Source organism: Thalassophryne amazonica, chromosome 13 (genome assembly GCF_902500255.1).
Source record: "Thalassophryne amazonica chromosome 13, fThaAma1.1, whole genome shotgun sequence".
NCBI lineage: Eukaryota > Metazoa > Chordata > Actinopteri > Batrachoidiformes > Batrachoididae > Thalassophryne > Thalassophryne amazonica.
Window position 1 is genome coordinate 89,874,419 of NC_047115.1, and position 21,159 is coordinate 89,895,577.

General features: G+C 47.1%; 1 protein-coding gene across 1 annotated transcript in view; it reads left to right on the top strand.

Moving 5' to 3' along the window:
* plpp4 (phospholipid phosphatase 4) overlaps nucleotides 1–21,159 on the top strand; it is a 518,492-nt gene that overhangs the window by 251,374 nt on the left and 245,959 nt on the right. Inside the window, exon 2 of the mRNA XM_034185252.1 lies at nucleotides 5,034–5,142. Coding sequence (XP_034041143.1) covers nucleotides 5,034–5,142 — 109 coding nt within the window. The remainder of the gene's footprint in view (nucleotides 1–5,033; nucleotides 5,143–21,159) is intronic.

Genomic DNA, 21,159 nt, shown 5'->3' on the forward strand with positions numbered 1-21,159 from the left:
TGGATTTCCTCACTTGTAGACCAGAGACTGTATGTATAGACAAGCGTGCATCAGTATACTGCAGGGATGTGTGTTGAGCCCTTTACTTTGTCCCTCTACACACAAAAGGGATAGTGATGGTGTTGTGTTGGCACCATCATTATGGTGCAGATGGCACCATTGTGATTGGCAGATCGCCAATATTGAGTCAGCCTACAGAGCAGAGGTTGAGAACCTGGAGAGCTGGGACTGGAATAACAACCTGATCCTCAGCACTGCAAAGACAATGGAGATGATCCTGAGCTTCAGGAGGCTGAAGCCTGCTGTCTTTTTGCGTGATTAACATCAGTAGTGAGTGGGTGGAGATCCTGCAGAGCTTCAGATATCTTAGAGTCCACATCACCCAGGATGTGACGTGTTCCATCAAGACCATAGTGATGGCCAAGAAAGGCTGTTGAAGGCTTCATTTTCTGGTGTCTGAAGAAACAGCTGCTGGAGAGCCACTGTGTCTGTTATCACCTATTGCTTCACATGGTGGTACTTGGGCTGTGCTTCAAACAGGAGAGTTTCAAAGAGTCTCCAGTGCGTCATCAAGACAGCAGAAACAATCACCTGCCCTGCTGCTCTCTGCTCCACATACTGGGGGATATCTAGAGGACCCGCCGGACCCAAAAAATCACAGACACTTCACAGCCTGGTCACAATATGTTTGCCCTCCTGCCATCTGGTGAGCACAACACAGCCCTTACGAGTGCATGACCAGGCTTGGGGTCAGCTTCTCTGTATTACAGGGATCGGTCAGTGCTGAGCACACAGCAGTAACCCTTCCCCTCCTCACACTGACTCTCAGCATCACAGACGTTACCCCCAAACCCCCAAAGCTCCACATCCCATCCCTCCTTCACACATTGACATGTAGTGTTATTAAGTGAAGCTGTGGACTCTCAGCACGTTTCAGTTATTATCTGTCTTATTTTAGTCTATCCAGTTGTGTATAGTATCTGTGTTATTTAAAAAAAACATCTCTTGTAATATTCTATAACTTGGTTGTGATGGAGTCGTGTTTAAATACTTGTGTACTTTGTAGAGCGGGGCTGTGTAAAATTCAGAAATGAACTGAGAATGATTTTGAGTTGAATTGTGAACTCAGTGAGCAAACAGGATGCAGAATTACAATTCTACAAATCAAAATTTGTGCAACCTTGTTGTATAGGGCTTAAAGGTTTTGCATAGGTGCTTACGAGGCTTCTAGAGGTTCACTTCATCACCATTTCATGGTACTTGCACAGTGACAGATATCTTGATTGACACCAGATTTCAAATGAACAAAATGATCTCGTCTTACAAAGGCTTTGATTTAAAAGACAATTAAATTAATCATCACCTTTACACAATAAACTATACTGCTGTTCCAGGTCAATTCTCAAGTCTTCATCAGCGCATTTCAAATTCTTAAGGTTGCTTAAATTCTGACCATTAAAATGATGAAATAATGTATTTTCCCAATGGGAAAAATTGGGAAAATACATTATTGGGAGGAGGCCCCAGGGAAGACCCAGGACACGCTGGAGGGACTACATCTCTCGGCTGGCTTGGGAACGCCTTGGGGTTCCCCCCGGAGGAGCTGGGGAGGTGTGTTGGATCGGGAGGTCTGGGCGGCTTTGCTTGAGCTGCTGCCCCCACGACCCGACTCCAGATAAAGCGGAAGAAAATGGATGGATGGATGGATGTATTTTCCTTTTTGAAGAATGTGCAGAGTGATTTTGCACATTTAAGGACAGATTATTACTATTTAATATTACTTTTTGAGAACTGAGAGGACGATGCACTCAATCTTCAGTATACACTATTCTCAGTTCTGACATTAAATTTAATGAGCCCACGCCTAATCAAAGTGTCATACTTCCCAGCAGTTACGTTTTGTGAGTGGCTGCCCAATGTGACAGTTAGGACACTTGTGCTGCCTCACAGATGTAGTTTTGCACATCATATGAGCCAAGAATATATGTTGGAAACATAAATCACTGCATGCATATCCCTCATTGTAATATAATGCAGACTCATCGTGCACTCATAAAACCCACTGAAGGCTTTGCAGCTGTGCACCAGCACTTGCTCATGAGGTCAGTCACTCTGGTGTGAGCACTTTCACTTCACCGCTGTTCATACTACCGGCTGCTACTAGCTTATATCATCTGAAGAATTTACATTATCTGTTCCAAGACTCAAACGGTAGACACTGGAGGTGGAGTGGGCTACCGCGGTAAATGTAAGTGAGCCTCTGTGAAGACGTGCGGATTCACATGAGCACAGCAGCGTCAGATTGAGAAAGTACAGTCACTGTTCTTTCAAATGGCACTTTAAGAGGAAATGTGTGGTTTGACAATCAGTACAAATGTTTTTGCTACTGCAGTGTTCATGTGATATTCTGTGAAAGACGTCATACTCTGGCAAGTGAAGAGCCTTTATTGTACATAGAAAAATACACACATGCCGAATATTGAGCGTGATGGCGGGCGCCGCGCACGGGTGGCAGCGGCTTTTACCTCTCCAATTTGGTGCTTGTTTTTCTTACTTTTTGTGTGTATATTCTTCGAGTTTTGTAAAGAGACCCACAGCTTCAGCCGCTAGAACCTTATCGACCTCGGTCTGAGGTACAAACTGTCGGTTACGAGCGAATTCCACCAGTACCACAAACATCCCGAGGGACCATAGCGAGAACACCGGGCTCTCCGTAGATTACCAGCCTGCCCAGCAGGCGGAGTAGGCGGCGTAGAGACAGGAGCAGAAGCGAGGATGTCGGTCCTGCTCCGATGCTAGGCTACGTAAACAACCACACAGGCCAGCATTACGGAGCCTCTTCCTCTCAAACACCAGATCCATCACACACAAAATGGACAAATAGGAGCTACAGATGGCCACAAACAGCTCTGTGCAGAACTGCAGCATTATTTTCATCACGGAGACGTGGTATCACCTGCTGATCCCCGACGCTGCAGTCGAGCTAGCAGGCCGCACGCTACACCGGCAGGACAGAACCAGTGATTCGGGTAAGTGAAGAGGTGGAGGGCTCTGTGTTTATGTGAACCACGAGTGGTGCTGTAGCAGCAGGGTCAGGTTCGTCCAGTACGTGAAGTGTGCCACCAGAGGGGAAAATACTTTGAACCATGTTTGAACCACTCAAACATTAAACACGCGTACAAAGTCACTCCCCTCCCCCATCTCGCTGGGTCTGACCATCTCTGCCTGTCCCTCACCCCCACCTACACCCCCTGCTGAGGCGAACAAAGCCACAACGGAAGACAATCCAAACCTGGCCTGAAGGAGCGCTCTCCCAGCACCTGGACTGCTTCTCACGGACTGTATGGGATTCATTTTCCAGCCACAACCTGCAGGAGTACACCGACACCGTACTCTCCTACATTAAGAACTGTGTTGACACTGTCACCGTCAACAAAAGTGTCAGGGTTTTTCCCAACCAGAAGCCCTGGGTGAACAGCATAGTCCAGTCTCTATTAAAAAGCCGCAACACCGCCTTTAAATCAGGGGACAGGGCCCTGTACAGCGTGGCCAGGTCCGATTTGAAAAGGGGCACCACATTTACTGACTGTATAAACGTTAGTCACAAAATCTAACGTACCTCAGGAAGTGTGCTGACGAGCGTGAGACCTCACCCCCTCCTCTTTCACAGACCGTGCATCAAACCCTGGACGTTCTCTGCATCCACTGATGATGAGATGGCTCCCGAGACGACGATCTCACCCGTCTGGTCACAAGGTCGTGTCTCTGGCAAATACACACTGTATACTCCAGTCTTAAATGCCACCATGTTCCACTCCATATAGATGCACCTCAGCTGTGAGTCCTGACGAGCCGCAGGTGATCAGGGTGAGGTCCTGATAACCTCAGCAACACAGCCACTCAGTCCCAAATGCAAGCCACCTGGAAGGAAAAACAAAAGACAGAAACAAAAAGGCAGCCAGGCCCCCCAGCCATACAACAGTTTATATTAGTTGTACATATACTCAGTTATTCAATCTTTTATTTGGCTGAAAATTACTTGCACCACGGAAGCACCTTTTTGGAGTTACACTCAAATCTCATTGTAATCCCAATTAGAATGACAATAGAGGCGATTCCGATTCTGATTCCAATTCTGACATACAACACAATTTGTCCTCTGCATTGAACTCATCCTAATTACAGTTAGACACAATCCAACCCACTAGGAGCTAGCCGCAGTCTTGGCCCCTTGGGACCTACTCCAGTATGAAGAGGACTATGTCCTTGGTCAGTGGCAGAGAAAGGAACAGACCCTATATAAGCATGTTTTTGATTGTGGGAGGACACCAGGGTGTCTGGAGAAAACCCACGCAGGAAGGACCAGGCGGGAAGCGATCCCAGGACCTTCTTGTTGTGAGGCAACCGTGCTAACCACGAAAGCCGCTTTCACATTGAGCCTGCATAGAGTTGCATTATGCTGCATATCTATTACGCAGAAGTGGCTGCATATGTTGTGCACGGGGAGGGGAGGGGGGCGGAGCTTTGGCCCACCTCTTCTTCTTCTGTGGTTTTGAATCTTCACTGCCAGCAAAGTTCAGCACAGTCCAGTGGGATGAATAAAATCTAGCAATGCAGGTAGAGTATGTTCTGATACAAAAAAAAAAAGTAAAAGCAGGGTAGCGTACAATTGCAGAGGCTTGGTGTACAATAGCAGTGCTGGACATAGTGCTGTATGCGGAATGTCCGTGAAAAAAATTAAACATGTTTAATTTTTTGTGTCCATTTCGCGGCTCCCTTTGTGTCCCTCAGTGTACTGCCACATAGGGCTGTACGTATAAGTTCGGCGTAATCAGTATGGTGCATTACTCAACTCTACATTGGCCCGATGTGAAAGGGACTTAAGGCACCGTGTCCCTTGTTAGTCTCCTGATTCCAGGCAGACAGTTCATATGAAGTGTGCTGTTGTACCAAAGTGGATGTGCAACTTAACTATCCGTGCAGAAAAATGTGTTGGTATAAGACAAGTGACTGAACTTTGTTACATCCTACAGGTTTACAGAATTCCTGGAGCCATTTGAGAGAGTAATTCAACCTGAAGAGCTTTGGCTTTACAAGAATCCTCTGGTGGAGTCAGACCACATTCCTAAGAGGGTGATGTTTGTAAGTACCTGTTTAATTACACTTTGTTCTTATTCCTCTCTTGACTGCCACAAGCTGCTTGGTGGTTATTGAGGTTTTTAAAGTGTGCATCCTCCGTTTAACTCCTAGTAATGTGCATGGTGACGTCAATCAATACTGCTGAGGTGAGTGTGTGTGTGTTCATAGATATGAGAAGCTGAGGTGATTAGTGCTCCCAATTTAAATATCATCCCCTCTTGGACAGAGGTGGGCAGAGCTGGATGAAGATGAACTGTTAATCAATACAGCCTGATGAGGCTGGAAGTGTTTTTACCTCCAGCACATTCTGAAAAAGCAACCAGCAAATCAGTATCTGGAGACAAACATCTGTCACAGTTTGGAGCATCTGTGCCAGTCTTGTTCTCAGTGTATTTCTTAGTGAAAATGAACAACAATCACTGGCTTTAGCACAGTTGAAATGCTGGCATACTGGGAATTATAATATTCAGTATCCAACATTGTAATGTGCCATATGTTGCTTTGAGCGCATGTGTGGTAAAATGTGTCAATGCAAAGGAGTGCCAAAACAGGACACTGTGCTAAAAACAGAAATATTATTTTACTGCCCGCCACCCTTTCCAAAGACTTACAAACACGATGGAATATGTTCTGAAATACCACAAGCTTATGAGTTTACAGACATCTTTGTATGCATTATGACAAAATGCTTTGTTCCTGTGAATTCATCCCAACAAATGTGATGTTTAATCTAAATCCTTCTGAAATCAACCACCGACTCTACAGTTTTGCTAGTTAGGGTTTCATGTGTTTGAAGTTGATCATGTGACGAAGCTCAAAGTCTGACCCAGATGATTCTGGAGGAGTCATCAGAAAAACATTTGGAGATAAAATTGGAAGGTATAACTAGTTTTCCGCAAGGTGTAACTTGCGGAAAACAAATTTTCTGACTCGAAATATAGAATTAATATTCCTGTATTCCCCTCCTCACAGAAGCAGGGGAGAGCTACACCTTTAACATGGAATTGTTACACTGTTTACTCAACGTTTACTGAAAACATTGTGGCAAACAAAAAGTAGACACATTATGGATAGATTTTAAGGTCTACATTTTGATTAAAAAAAGTATTGAATACATTAGCAAGAAAAACAAAAGTACATGTTAATAAAAGCACTGTTGAAAGGACCTGACGTTCCAGCTTGCAAAACAAGAGCTGGACTCTTCTTTCTTCTTTTGTTCTTGTGGCCTGCCTTCGAAGTTTACTGTAAGCTTCATGCACCCAGTGGAGCAAGCAAGCCATGGCGAGACAGCACCTACTGGCTGGGGACTGTCCAGCTTGAGGTGGCCGGAAGCTGTCTAATCAGAAGCAAGGATTGAAGGAAGGAAGGACTTAACATTAATTATCTTGTTAGCTGTGCTCCTTACATGTGTGCCTTATAAATGAATAACACAGCAAATTAATCCATTTTGCTTCTTGTATTGAAGTGATATTTGCAACTTGTACTCCGATGCGACTTATATACTCTGTTTTTTTGTTGTTTCTCCTCTTAAAGAGGCATTTTTGGACCAATGTGACTTACACTCCAGTTTGACATATACTCCAAAAAAATATAGTCGTTTCATCACTGAAATTAAAAAAAAAAAAAATATAAATGGCGTAGGAGAGTTTTGGGATTTTCATATCAGATTTCCTCCTGAATCACTGACAAAGCTGGGGAGAAAAAACAAACAAACAAACAAAAAACAAAAACAAACAAACAAAAAAAAACCTTTTCATTGTTAGAAAAATATGACAACGTCTAAGCCTAGGACAGTATCATGTATTTACTGTTTTTTTTATGTAAAAAAAACAGTAGCATAAGGTGTATATCCTCACGTTTTTCTGGAGTGACAGCATTTGACTGGCACTTCTCTCCATCCCATTCTCTTCCACACATCTTAGTCATTTCATTATTTGCTGAAACAGCTGCAGAGTAGGTGGTTACTGTTACCTTCAGTCATTTCAAGCTGGAAAATGTCATCTTCAATTTAGCACATACAACCCCAATTCCAATGAAGTTGGGACGTTGTGTAAAATGTAAATTAAAACAGAACACAATGAATTGCAAATCCTCTTCAACCTATATTCAATTGAATGCACCACAAAGACAATATATTTAATGTTCAAACTGATAAACTTTATTGTTTTATGCAAATATTTGCTCATTTTGAAATGGGTGCTTGCAACACGTTTCAAAAATACTGGGACAGTGGTATGTTTGCCACTGTGTTACATCACCTTTCCTTCTAACAACACTCAATAAGCGTTTGGGAACTGAGGACACTAATTGTTGAAGCTTTGTAGGTGGATTCTTACCCATTCTTGCTTGATGTGACTTCGTTTGTTCAACAGTCCAGGGTCGCCATTGTCGTATTTTGCGCTTCATAATGCGCCACACATTTTCAATGGGTGACAGGTCTGGACTGCAGGCCATGCTGTTGTAACACGTGCAGAATGTGGCTTGACATTGTCTTGCTGAAATAAGCAAGGACATCCCTGAAAAAGATGTTGTTTGGATGGCAGCATGTGTTGCTCCAAAACCTGGATGTACCTTTCAGCACTGATGGTGCCATCACAGATGTGTAAGTTGCCCGTGCCATGGGCACTAACACACCCCCATACCATCACAGATGCTGGTTTTTGAACTTTACGCTGGTAACAATCTGGATTGTCTTTTTCCTCTTTTGTCCAGAGGACACGACGTCCATGATTTCCAAAAACAATTTCAAATGTGGACTCATCAGACCACAGCACACTTTTCCACTTTGCGTCTGTCCATTTCTAATGAGCTTGGGCCCAGAGAAGGCGGCAGCGTTCCTGGATGTTGTTGATGTATGGCTTTCTCTTTGCATGGTAGAGTTTTAACTTGCAATTGTAGATGTGGCGATGAACTGTGTTAACTGACAATGGTTTCCTGAGCTCATGCAGTAAGATCCTTTTTTAATGCAGCGGCGCCTGAACGATTGAAGGTCATGGGCATTGTTGGTTTTCAGCCTTGCCGCTTACATGTAGAAAGATCTCCAGATTCTCTGAATTTTATGATTATATTATGGACTGTAGATGATGGAATCCCTAAATTCCTTGCAATTGAACGTTGAGAAACATTGTTCTTAAACTGTTGGACTATTTTTTCATGCAGTTGTTCACAAAGTGATGATCCTCAACCCATCTTTCCTTTTGAACAGCTGAGACTTCTTGGGATGCTCCTTTTATACCCAATCATGAGTGTCCTCAGTTCCAAAACACTTACTGAGTGTTGTTAGAAGGAAGGTGATGTAACACAGGGTAACATACCAATGTCCCAGCTTTTTGAAATGTGTTGCGGCAATCCATTTCAAAATAAGCAAATTTTGCACAAAAAAAACAATAAAGTTTATCAGTTTGACATATAATATCTGTCTTTGTGGTGTATTCATTGAATATAGGTTGAAGAGGATTTGCAAATCATTGTATTCTGTTTTTATTTACATTTTAAACAACGTCCCAACTTCATTGGAATTGAGGTTGTATAATGCTTGTTTTACATTTTAAAAAACCCAGCAAGAACAAAAGGAATGAAATATTGGTATATGCACAGTAGTTATAATCCACTTTAAGCCCTAGTTACACCGTGATCAGACTGTTGGAGGTTGAGGAGAATCGCTGACCATCTCTGTCACAGCCCACATGAATGGAGTGAAGGACATTGTGGAAAATCAAATCAAATCAATTTTATTTATATAGCGCCAAATCACAACAAACAGTTGCCCCAAGGTGCTTTATATTGTAAGGCAAAAGCCATACAATAATTACAGAAAAACCCCAACGGTCAAAACGACCCCCTATGAGCAAGCACTTGGCGACAGTGGGAAGGAAAATTGGTCCTGGAAAACCCACTGCAACATGGGCTGAAGGCGCACGGAGGTGCGGACGTGGGCAACACGGAGAGACTGGACAGTCGTCCACCGGCAGAAAAGAAGTTGCAGTCACATAAATGAGACATTTATTTCAAATGTCAGTGATGAACACATGCACAATTTTGTGTTTGTGATACAAATTTACATTACACCATCATCCCGACATTCTCCACCAAAAACTCTCCAACCTCTTTGTGCCATCTCCCACCTGTCAGTAGATCTCGACCTTCCTCATATACAGGACGCAGCAGGTGCAGCTGGGGAGCATCACATCCAGCATATGGCCAGTCAGCACTGGCGTGCCTCAGGGGTGTGTGCTCTCCCCACTGTTCTTCTCCCTCTACACAAACAACTGCACCTTAGAGAACCCCTCTGTTAAACTCCTGAAGTTTGCGGATGACACCACTATCACTGGACTCATCCAAGATGGTGATGAGGCTTCATGCAGACAGGAGGTGGAACAGTTTGTCCTCTGGTGTGGTCATTACAACCTGGAGCTGAACCCACTCAAGACTGTAGAGATGATGATCACTGTTCAAACTCCTCCCTTCTCGTCGACGTTACAGAGCTCTGTACGTCAAAACAATAAGACACAGGAACACTTTCTTTCCACAGGCCATCACACTGATGAACAATATAACCTGCCAAAAAAAAATCACTCATTCATCTACCTCATGTACAACTTAACTTCAGTCTCTTGTCTGTCTTATACATCCTTTTCTTTTTCTTTTTCTCTTATTGCACATTTTATTTTTCTTCCAAATTTCATTTGCACGTTATTACTGTGAATTATTTAGTGTTTAGTGTATATTTATACATGCTTGTACAGAGAGAGTACAGTTCAAACCAAAGTCAGATTCCTTGTATTCTGTAGATAGTTGCCGAATAAAAGCTGTTCTGATTCTGATTCTGTTCTTTGGCTAAAGCAAGGGATTTTTTGTTAACGAGGAAGGAGGACTTGTCTGCTGCAACACGTGTGCCTGCTGCAACACGTGTGCTACCTATAGGAGGACACGCCATGCAACACAGAGACACATGGTGACAGTTTTTCCCATGATGTAACCTGGCATACAGAATTAGTCTCTTAGACATGTCATAGTGTGGACACCTGCGAAGTCCAGTTTGTTTGATGAGTCTCACAAGCACCTATGGGAATTCTCCCTCACTCATCTTTAACCGCTTAATCCAATTAAGGGTCATGGGGAGCTGGAGCCTATCCCAGCAGTCATAGAGCACGAGGCATAGATAGAGCTCTATAGGGAGGGTAACATTAGGAATCTACAGCAGGCCACAGAGCAGGTGATTACAGACCCTGCAAGGCTTATGACAAATGTGGGTGTGGAATCCATTAGCTTAGCGGGGAATTTAGTGCAGAAAATCCACTATGGTGTTAGTGCAGTTTATTTGCCAAGGAGGGAATTTCAACAAGTTGAGACTGTGGCCTGCTTCCGTAGTCGTGTCCATAAAAATCATAGAGGGATATGCTTTCCAAACTTAAAAGCCATTACTATATTGGATGATGTTGAAATTGAGGATGGCCCAGTGGTTGTTCCAGCAATAGCAAAGATTTGGTGTCTGCTACCTACAACGCGCGTGGAATGTCTTCAACCTAAACCTACTTCTAGGCATCTTATATATGCTACTCTGGAACCACCCCTAAACCCAAACAGTCCAACTGTCAACCCCACTGAGGTCCTTAGACTGGGTCTCATTAACATAAGATCACTGTCCTCAAAATCATTGTTGATCAATGATCTAATTATTGATCATCACTTAGATATGATTGGGCTATGTGAAACCTGGCTTAAACCTACAGCTGTCCTCCCCTTAAATGAGGCCTGCCCACCAGCATATACATTTAGTCATGTCCCTCATGATGCAAAGCAAGGCGGGGGTGTTGCTCTTATTTATAAATCTAGGTTTAGCTTATTAGCTGTTGGGGGTTACAAATATCACTCGTTTGAGCATCTGATTCTCCGCTCTGCTCAGGATGTTACACATTGCCAAGGTCAGAAGAATAAAAATCAGTCGTATTACTTTGTCACTGTATATAGGCCTCCTGGCCCATATTCTGAATTCTTAGATGAATTTGGTGCGTTCATCTCTAACTTGGCAACTAGTGCAGATAACATTCTGATCATTGGTGACTTTAACATTCATATAAATAAGCCTTCTGATCCCCTCTGCAAATCATTTATGGAAATTGTGGATGCATTAGGATTTCGGCAATGCATTCAGGATTCAACGCACATTAGTGGAAATACCCTGGATCTGGTTCTTGCACATGGTATTGCTGTCATGAATACTGACATCATGCCTCTTACATCAGTGGTGTCTGATCACTCACTTATTAAGCTTACAGTTTCGCTGCCGTGTTTAGTGGAACAACAACCTTATATATCATTACGGCGATGTATCAACTCCTCAACTAAGACTGAACTCAAAGCTAGACTGCCTGATGTCTTAGCTTCACATTTTACAAATACCCAGTCAGTAGACAGACTTTAAACTCAGTGCTCAAAACTACACTCGACATGATTGCACCACCTGTGTTAAAACCGCATACCCCCAAATCACAGTCACCTTGGTTCAATGATTATCTGCGTGACCTCAAGCATAAAGCAAGAGGTCTAGAACAGAAATGGTGTTGTTCAAAATTAGAAGTATTTCACCTTGCATGGTGTGAAGTTATCTTAGACTATAAGCATGCATTATTGGCGACAAAGCGGACTTACTACTCTGATTTGATCAACAAAAACAAGCATAACACAAAGTTCTTGTTCGACACGGTGGCAACACTTTTACATGGACAACCACCTGTAGTTCGCTCTCCTTTTACAGCAGAAGACTTCCTGGATAACTTTGGGAAGAAAATAGAAGATATCAGGTTAAACATATCCCGGCATGCCTTAATCCAGCCACTACACCCTGCTATTGATGTGGGCACCACTACTGAGGTATTACCTAGATTTACAGAATTTGACAGTATCTCACTAGGCATGCTGACAAAACTCGTAATGTCAACAAAAAGCACAACCTGTTTATTTGATCCTATACCAACAAAACTGTTTAAGGACCTGTGGCCCACTCTTGGGCCGACTGTGCTGGAAATTATTAATCTTTCTTTAACTTCTGGATCTGTTCCTAAATGTTTCAGATCTGCAGTGATTAAACCATTACTTAAGAAACCCAATCTTGACCCTAGTGTATTGACAAACTATCGGCCGATATCAAATCTATCATTTTTCTCTAAAGTTCTGGAAAAAGTGGTGTCACTGTTGTATGGCTGGGGGGGCCTGGCTGCCTTTTTGTTTCTGTCTTTTGGTTTTCCTTCCAGGTGGCTTGCATTTGGGACTGAGTGGCTGTGTAGCTGAGGTTATCAGGACCTCACCCTGATCACCTGCGGCTCGTCAGGACTCACAGCTGTGGTGCATCTATATGGATTGGAACATGGTGGCATTTAAGACTGGAGGATACAGTGTGTATTTGCCAGAGACTCGACCTTGTGACCAGACGGGTGAGATCGTCGTCTCGGGAGCCATCTCATCATCAGTGGATGCAGAGAACGTCCAGGGTTTGATGCACGGTCTGTGAAAGAGGAGAGGGTGAGGTCTCACGCTCGTCAGCACACTTCCTGAGGTACGTTAGATTTTGTGACTAACAGTTATACAGTCAGTAAATGTGGTGTCCCTCACACCTTATTATATTGAGCTGTACGTTAGTCATGTATCGGCTTCCACTGCAGTGGAGTTTTGTGAACTGGATGTTCCATGCCTGCAGGTTGGGAAGCTGATTAGTAATTAAGCCAGGAAGTGTTTGCTGTTTATGTACACCTTTGAGTGGTCTCTCTGTGTGTTGAGTGTGGACTCACATAATGGTTCCTTCTTTCACAGACTCGGTTTGTTGCGGCCACCTGGGGGGTGTCAGCGGGGTCCTTGGGTCCGAACAGCTTCTGGCTCCGGACCGTTAGCGCTGCTGGGAGCGCACCGCAATCCACCACGCCAGACCGCACACTCTTTTGTTGTTTTGTATCACTGTTATGTATTAAATTCAGTTATCTTTTGTACCGTGCTCTGCTTATTTTATACTGGGTCCTTCAAACGCTGGTCGGTTCTCCGGGCTGCGTCCGACACATAACAGTAGTCTCTGGCCAAACATCACGGACCCAGCGTTAGCAGAGACGGTAACGCGCCGGGAAGGCGGCAGCAGACGTTCAGTAGTTATCCGGATCAGTTGCGGGTGCTCTCCGTCCGGATGGTGCGTGTTTGAGACCCATTGCTGAATACTGATTTGTGCTCTCTTGCAGCCGTGTTCCTGTGTTGTGCCTTATCCGTGGGTCGTGGTGGAGTGTGACTGGCGACGGCTTCGCGTCACGCTCCGACCGGATAAGAGGTTTAAACGGGAGCTGCAAGAGTGTGTCTGTAATGGGTGCACGCGCACGGCGGAGCTCTGTGGCACGGGTCGCTGAGCTTCCTGTGTTACAGTTGTAGCCCCGTTTCCCCGGATAAAGATAACTACTGCGTCTGTTGTATCAGCTCCGGCGTTATTTAGTTGAGCACATTTTGGTTGTGTGTTGCACGGAGATGCAGCTCATTTGTTTTCTGTCACCAAAGGGGGTTTTTTCATTTTTAGCACTTTGGCTCCCTCTTTTGTTGACTTAGTCACATTACCGTTAAGCTCTTAAGTTAGAACAGGTGTGTTCGATTTGTTTGAGCTTAACGGTATACGTCACTGATTTGTTTTGTGTTAGTTCATTTCGTGTGGGTGTTTTTTGAGTTGGTTTTTGTGTGGGATTTATTTTTTTTTTCCCACTGTTTGTGTCTGGGGTTGTGACCCTGCAGCCTGTCTAAGAAGAAAAAAAAAAAAAAAAGGGACCCAAACAACTGTATGTTGGTCTGTTAGTCTTTCTTTTTATTTCTTTTGTTTCACCTCCTCAGGGTTTGATGGGACGGTCCCCTGGGGGGTGATGGGGTGGTACTTGGGTTTTTTTTTTCTTTTTTTTTGTTTGTTTTTGTTATGCCCTCTCTTCTCCTCTGACTCCAGCCGGGAGAGCCATAGTGTCGGCGTTGCTGGAGGGGTGCAGTTTGGTTGTGCTGGGCATTTCCCAGGTAGCCTCTGCACCCGGGGGGGGGGTTTTTTGATTCCCTGTTCCACCTCCGGCTTCAGCACGCCTTTGGCCGTCTGCCATCGGCGTGGCTGAGGTTTGGGGCAGTGGGGTATACCCGCAGCTAGTGGCTGGTGTAGAAGTCGGAGGAGTGGCGCCGTTTTGTGCCGTTTGCCATAACCGCTGTTCCACTCCTCCCGGTTGGCTTCTGGGGTATAGTCACGGTTGGTGACACTGTACGTGCTTCCAGTTTCCACTGCGCCAAGGGGGTGGGGTTGGGGTTGTTTTGTTTGTATGTTTTTTTTTTTCTCTCTCTTCTTGTTTTTCCCCCCAGTTTCCGCCCTCAGGGTTTGACTGTGGTGTCCTCTGGGGGGGAAAGGGCTGTGGGTCCATCTAGCCATAGACGGCCGGGGCTGGGTCCGTTGGTCATGAGGGGAGGCGTCTCCTGGGGTTGACGAGTGGTCCTCTGGGAGGCGCTGGGAGTCCCCGTGGGTGACGTTGGATCCCAGAGGGACCTCGGCTGTGGTTATTACTCCTGGAGCTGGCGGGAAGTCCTCTGGGGGGTGTTGGTCCCTACATGTCGTTTGGGGGGGGGGGTGTTTTAGCACTTTTATTTGTAAGCTTAAGTTTGGGGTTTTTCTTTTCTCCTCTTCCCGGGGTTTGATGGGATGGTCCCCTGGGGAGGGGGGATGTTTTGGTTGTTTGTGTTTGTCTTTTTTGTTTTATGACTAAAGACCGAACATGGTTGGATAAAGGCTGACTGCACAGGTTTAAGACCTCCTGGCCACACCTGTGCTAAGTGACTGACTGAAACAAAGGCAAGGATGCAGCCAGAGGAGAGGACATCAACCATTCTGTTGGAAGACGAATGCAGATGCGGTTTCCAGCCATGGTCCCTGGAGGGGGGTGTTTCTCCTGGGCCAGGTTTGTGTGGTCGCCGGGAGGCTTCCCGTGAGGGTGGGGTACTGTTGTATGGCTGGGGGGGCCTGGCTGCCTTTTTGTTTCTGTCTTTTGGTTTTCCTTCCAGGTGGCTTGCATTTGGGACTGAGTGGCTGTGTAGCTGAGGTTATCAGGACCTCACCCTGATCACCTGCGGCTCGTCAGGACTCACAGCTGTGGTGCATCTATATGGATTGGAACATGGTGGCATTTAAGACTGGAGGATACAGTGTGTATTTGCCAGAGACTCGACCTTGTGACCAGACGGGTGAGATCGTCGTCTCGGGAGCCATCTCATCATCAGTGGATGCAGAGAACATCCAGGGTTTGATGCACGGTCTGTGAAAGAGGAGAGGGTGAGGTCTCACGCTCGTCAGCACACTTCCTGAGGTACGTTAGATTTTGTGACTAACAGTTATACAGTCAGTAAATGTGGTGTCCCTCACACCTTATTATATTGAGCTGTACGTTAGTCATGTATCGGCTTCCACTGCAGTGGAGTTTTGTGAACTGGATGTTCCATGCCTGCAGGTTGGGAAGCTGATTAGTAATTAAGCCAGGAAGTGTTTGCTGTTTATGTACACCTTTGAGTGGTCTCTCTGTGTGTTGAGTGTGGACTCACATAATGGTTCCTTCTTTCACAGACTCGGTTTGTTGCGGCCACCTGGGGGGTGTCGGCGGGGTCCTTGGGTCTGAACAGCTTCTGGCTCCGGACCGTTAGCGCTGCTGGGAGCGCACCGCAATCCACCACGCCAGACCGCACACTCTTTTGTTGTTTTGTATCACTGTTATGTATTAAATTCAGTTATCTTTTGTACCGTGCTCTGCTTATTTTATACTGGGTCCTTCAAACGCTGGTGGGTTCTCCGGGCTGCGTCCGACACATAACAGTCACGGCAGCTCGTAGACTATCTTACTGAGAATAATCTCTTTGAGCCACTGCAGTCTGCTTTTAGAAAATATCATTCCACAGAGATGGCGCTCATTAAAGTGGTGAATGATATTCTGCTTACAATGGATTCGGACACCACTACGGTTCTGTTGCTGTTAGATCTCAGTGCTGCATTTGATACAGTGGATCATCATATTCTACTTGATAGGCTGGAAAATCACTTTGGGATTACTGGGAGTGCCCTTGCATGGCTGACATCATACTTGACCAGTCGTTCTCATTGTGTTTTTTACAGTAACACTACCTCTAACCATAGTGACATGAAATTTGGGGTTCCACAGGGGTCTGTCTTAGGTCCCCTGCTTTTCTCCCTTTATATAGCACCCCTTGGGCACATATTGCGGCATTTTGGGATTACCTTTCACTGCTATTCAGATGATACTCAGTTATACATGCCGATAACTGCTGGTAATCTCGTTCACATAAAATCCTTAGAAGATTGCCTTGCAGCAGTGAAAAGTTGGATGTCTAGAAACTTCCTACTTTTAAACTCTGATAAGACTGAAATGATGGTTCTTGGTCCAGTGAGACATCGGCATCAATTTGACCAGTTAACACTCAGCTTCGGGTCATGTGTCATACATCACATTGACAAAGTTAGAAATATTACTAGGACTGCTTTCTTCCACCTGCGAAATATAGCGAAGATTCGTCCAATCCTGTCTATGGCTGATGCTGAGACCCTGATCCATGCGTTTATCTCTTCTACATTGGACTACTGCAATGTTCTATTTCCTGGTTTACCGCAGTCTAGCATTAGGGGTCTCCAGTTGGTTCAAAATGCTGCTGCCAGAGTTTTGACACGAAGCAGAAAGTTTAACCACATTACACCCATTTTGGTATCTGTTCACTGGCTTCCTGTCCCAGTGAGACCAGATTTTAAGGTTCTGCTACTAGCCTATAAAATTGTTCACAGACTGGCATCTCCCTACCTAGCTCACCTAATTAAACCCTATGTACTGGCCCCGGTTTCGCATTCTCAAGGTGTAGGACTACTTTGTGTGAAATAAGAGGTCTGCGGGTCATAGAGCTTTCTCTTATGGGGCCCTCTTCTGTAGAATGATCTCCCTGCATCAGTAAATCAGTCAGATTCTGTAGAGACTTTCAAGTCCAGATTTAAGATGGTTTTATTTTCCCTTTCGCATGGCGAGTATACTGGCATAGTATTTTTCTATGCCTTTTACTCTTTAACTTTATTTTATTATGCTGGTAGCAAGCATCTTTTAACTAAATACAGGCCAGTGTGTTGTGTGGGCCGCTGAAGAGGAGGTACTGCTGGCCCACCACCACCAGAGGGCGCCCTGCCTGGAGTGCGGGCTCCAGGCACCAGAGGGCGCTGCCGCCTTATGGGAGCAGCCGGGGTGACAGCTGTCACCCATCACTGGACACAGCTGTTCCACTCAGCACAGAGGGATATCAGGAGGACGGCGTCTCCACCTCAGTGCCGAGATATCGCCTTTAGACTGAGGTAACGTTCTCTGCATTATATTCTGACTAACTAGCTAAAAGACTTGTTAAACCTTTTCAGGACAGCTGATTACTGTAAGCTAAATTGCTTGGATAAGTACTCACCTGCCTGCCATATTGTGACTAGAGGTGGAGGCGGCTTCTCCCCTCTCCGTTACTGGGTGCTGTCGCATCCACGCCTGTGTTGTTGCTCTCTCCCGCCAGCAGTACCGGATCCGACGAGCGGAGGCAGTGGCCACCTGGGAATTCGGGACTTGGCGGTTCCAGTATTTCCAGGTTCGGTGGCAGAGGAGATCTGGGTGGTTTCGGTTCGACTGAGACGGACGTCTCCTACCTTCGAGCCTGCCCACACGACACCAAGCGGATTCGACCCAAATTGTGATTGTTGTATTCATTGTGCTCGTTTCACAACAGTAAACCTTGTTATTCACCTTCCTCCATTGTCCGTTCATTGCGCCCCCTGTTGTGGGTCCGTGTTCCTACACTTTCACAACAGGATATCTCGGCCAGCGTCATGGACCCCGAGGGGCGTCAACCGGCTGTTGAACGGCCAATGGAAGACCAAGGCGCGTCGGCGGCTTCGGGAGGGGTAATCGGTGAGTTGCAGCGGATCCTCACCGCTTTCACCTCTCGGATCGATTTAATGACCCGACAGCAGCACGTTCTCCTAAACCGCAGGGTGGAGGCTCTCGCCGCACAAGTGGAGGCGCGCCCTTCGGACCGCCGCTGCGGCTCTCCCTCCCGAGGACCCCTGCGCGTGAAAGTGACGTTCCACTGGTCGTTCAACGGTCCCTTCCTCCGTCCCCAGAAGCATACATAAGCCCTCCAGACCGTACGGAGGCTGTGTGGAGACGTGCCGCGGATTTTCTGATGCAGTGTTCGCTCGTCTTCGCACAGCGTCCCGTGATGTACGCGACTGATGCTAGCAAAGTAGCTTATGTAATAAATCTGCTTCGCGGGGAGGCACGCACTTGGGCTACAGCGCTCTGGGAGCAGAACTCACGGCTCCTTCATACATACGTTGGGTTTGTACGGGAGCTCAGAACGGTGTTCGACCATCCCAACAGAGAGAGTCCGCTTCAACCGCGCTACTGTCAATGAGACAGGGGCGTCGGAGCGCAGCTGCCTATGCAGTCGCCTTCCGCATCGCGGCGGCGAGATCCGGCTGGAATAGCACTGCCCCTCCGCGCCGCCTTTGTAAACCGGACTGTCATTGTCCGAAAAGAGCACGTGGTGGCGAAGTACGAACCCGCGGGACTTAGATGGGCTCATCGATCTGGTCATACGACTCGACAACCGGTTAGAAGAACGCCGTCGGGAACGAGGCGAAGGGCGTGGCCAGGCACGCGTCGTCCCTCTCCCTTCCGGTTCCGATCGAGGCTCCGCCTTCCCCACGCTCCACAGCCCCTGCGCTCCGTGGGGTCACAGCTCCCCCTACTGACGAAGCTAGGGACACGAGTAGGGCAACATTTAGGGCACCAGATGCACAGAGGAGATGGACCCACGGAGCGTGTCTTGTTTGTGGTTCAATAGAGCACCATGTGAGAGACTGCCCCGAGCGGTCAAACGCCAAACGCCCGCCCCTAGAGACTGGGCCAGGGGTGGGCCAAAACATTCACGTGGGACACACCCACATTGCTACACGACTCCCAGTCACGATCCTGTTTGAGGATTCAACCCTGAAGGCCCCAGCACTGGTGGACACGGGCTCTGAGGGGAATCTGCTTGATAGTAGATGGGCCAGGGAGATAGGGCTCCCTCTGGTGGCTCTTACCTCGCCTGTGCAGGTTCGGGCGCTAGATGGCTCCCTACTCCCACCAATCACGCATAAGACACCTCCAGTAACTCTGGTGGTGTCAGGTAACCACCGGAGGGTGATCGAGTTCTTTGTGACTCAGGCCACCTCCCGTGTGTTTTGGGTTTTCCCTGGATGCTAAGCACAATCCCGGGATCGATTGGCCGTCCGGGGTAGTGGTTCAGTGGAGCGAAACCTGCCATCGGGAGTGTCTAGGTTTCCTCGGTTCCTCCCGGCTCCCAAGCTAAGGAGGAGGTCCGAGGTCCCGCCCAATCTGAAGGCGGTGCCGGCGGAGTACCATGACCTCGCTGACGTGTTCAGCAAGGATCTGGCTCTCACGCTCCTCCCCATCGCCCGTATGATTGTGCCATTGATTTGGTTCCAGGCAGTGAGTTCCCGTCCAGTAGGCTGTACAACCTCTCAAGGCCGGAGCGTGAATCAATGGAGACCTACATCCGGGACTCATTAGCTGCCGGGTTGATCCGGAATTCCACCTCTCCGATGGGTGCAGGTTTCTTTTTTGTGGGTAAAAAAGATGGCGGGCTTCGTCCATGCATTGATTACAGGGGGTTGAACGAAATCACGGTTCGCAACCGATACCCGTTGCTCTTGTTGGATTCAGTGTTCACCCCCTTGCATGGAGCCAAAATCTTCACCAAGCTGGATCTTAGGAATGCGTATCATTTGGTTCGGATCCGGAAGGGAGACGAATGGAAGACGGCATTTAACACCCCCTTAGGTCATTTTGAGTACCTGGTCATGCCGTTCGGTCTCACTAATGCTCCCGCGACTTTCCAAGCGTTGGTAAACGATGTCTTGCGGGACTTCCTGCACCGGTTCGTCTTCGTGTATCTAGACGATATACTCATCTTTTCCCCGGATCCTGAGACACATGTCCGGCATGTCCGTCAGGTCCTGCAGACGGTTTGTTGGAGAACCGCCTGTTTGTGAAGGGCGAGAAGTGTGAATCCACCCGCACTTCTTTGTCCTTCCTGGGGTTCATCATCTCCTCCAACTCCGTCGCCCCTGATCCGGCCAAGGTTGCGGCGGGTGAGAGACTGACCCCCAACCAACAAGCCGTAGGAAGCTGCAACAGTTCCTCGGCTTTGCTAATTTCTACAGGAGGTTTATTAAGGGCTACAGTCAGGTAGTTAGCCCCCTGACAGCCCTGACCTCCCCAAAAGTCCCCTTCACCTGGTCGGATCGGTGCGAAGCCGCGTTCAAGGAGTTGAAACGGCGCTTCTCGTCTGCACCAGTTCTGGTGCAGCCCGATCCTAGCCGCCAGTTAGTGGTTGAAGTGGTGCCTCGGACTCAGGGATAGGAGCGGTGCTCTCCCAGAGCGGGAAGACCGATAAGGTCCTTCACCCGTGTGCCTATTTTCCCGCAGGTTGACCCCCGCTGAACGGAACTATGACGTCGGCAATCGGGAACTCCTTGCTGTGAAAGAGGCCCTCGAAGAGTGGAGACATCTGTTGGAGGGAACAGCCGTGCCATTCACGGTTTTCACTGACCATCGGAACCTGAGTACATCAGGGCCGCCCAAGCGGTTGAACCCCAGGCAAGCCCGCTGGTCACTGTTCTTTGGCCGTTTGACTTTCCAGATCACCTACCGTCCCGGGACCAAGAATCAAGGATCGGATGCATTGTCCCGGGTGGCACGAAGACGAAGTCAAAACTGAACCGTCGGATCCCCCGGATCCCATCATCCCGGAGTCCGCTATCGTGGCCGCCCTCACCTGGGACGTAGAGAAGACCGTCCGGGAGGCCCTGACCCGTGACCCGGACCCCGGAAACGGACCAAAGGACAGACTATACGTCCCACCAGAGGCTAGGGCTGCAGTCCTGGA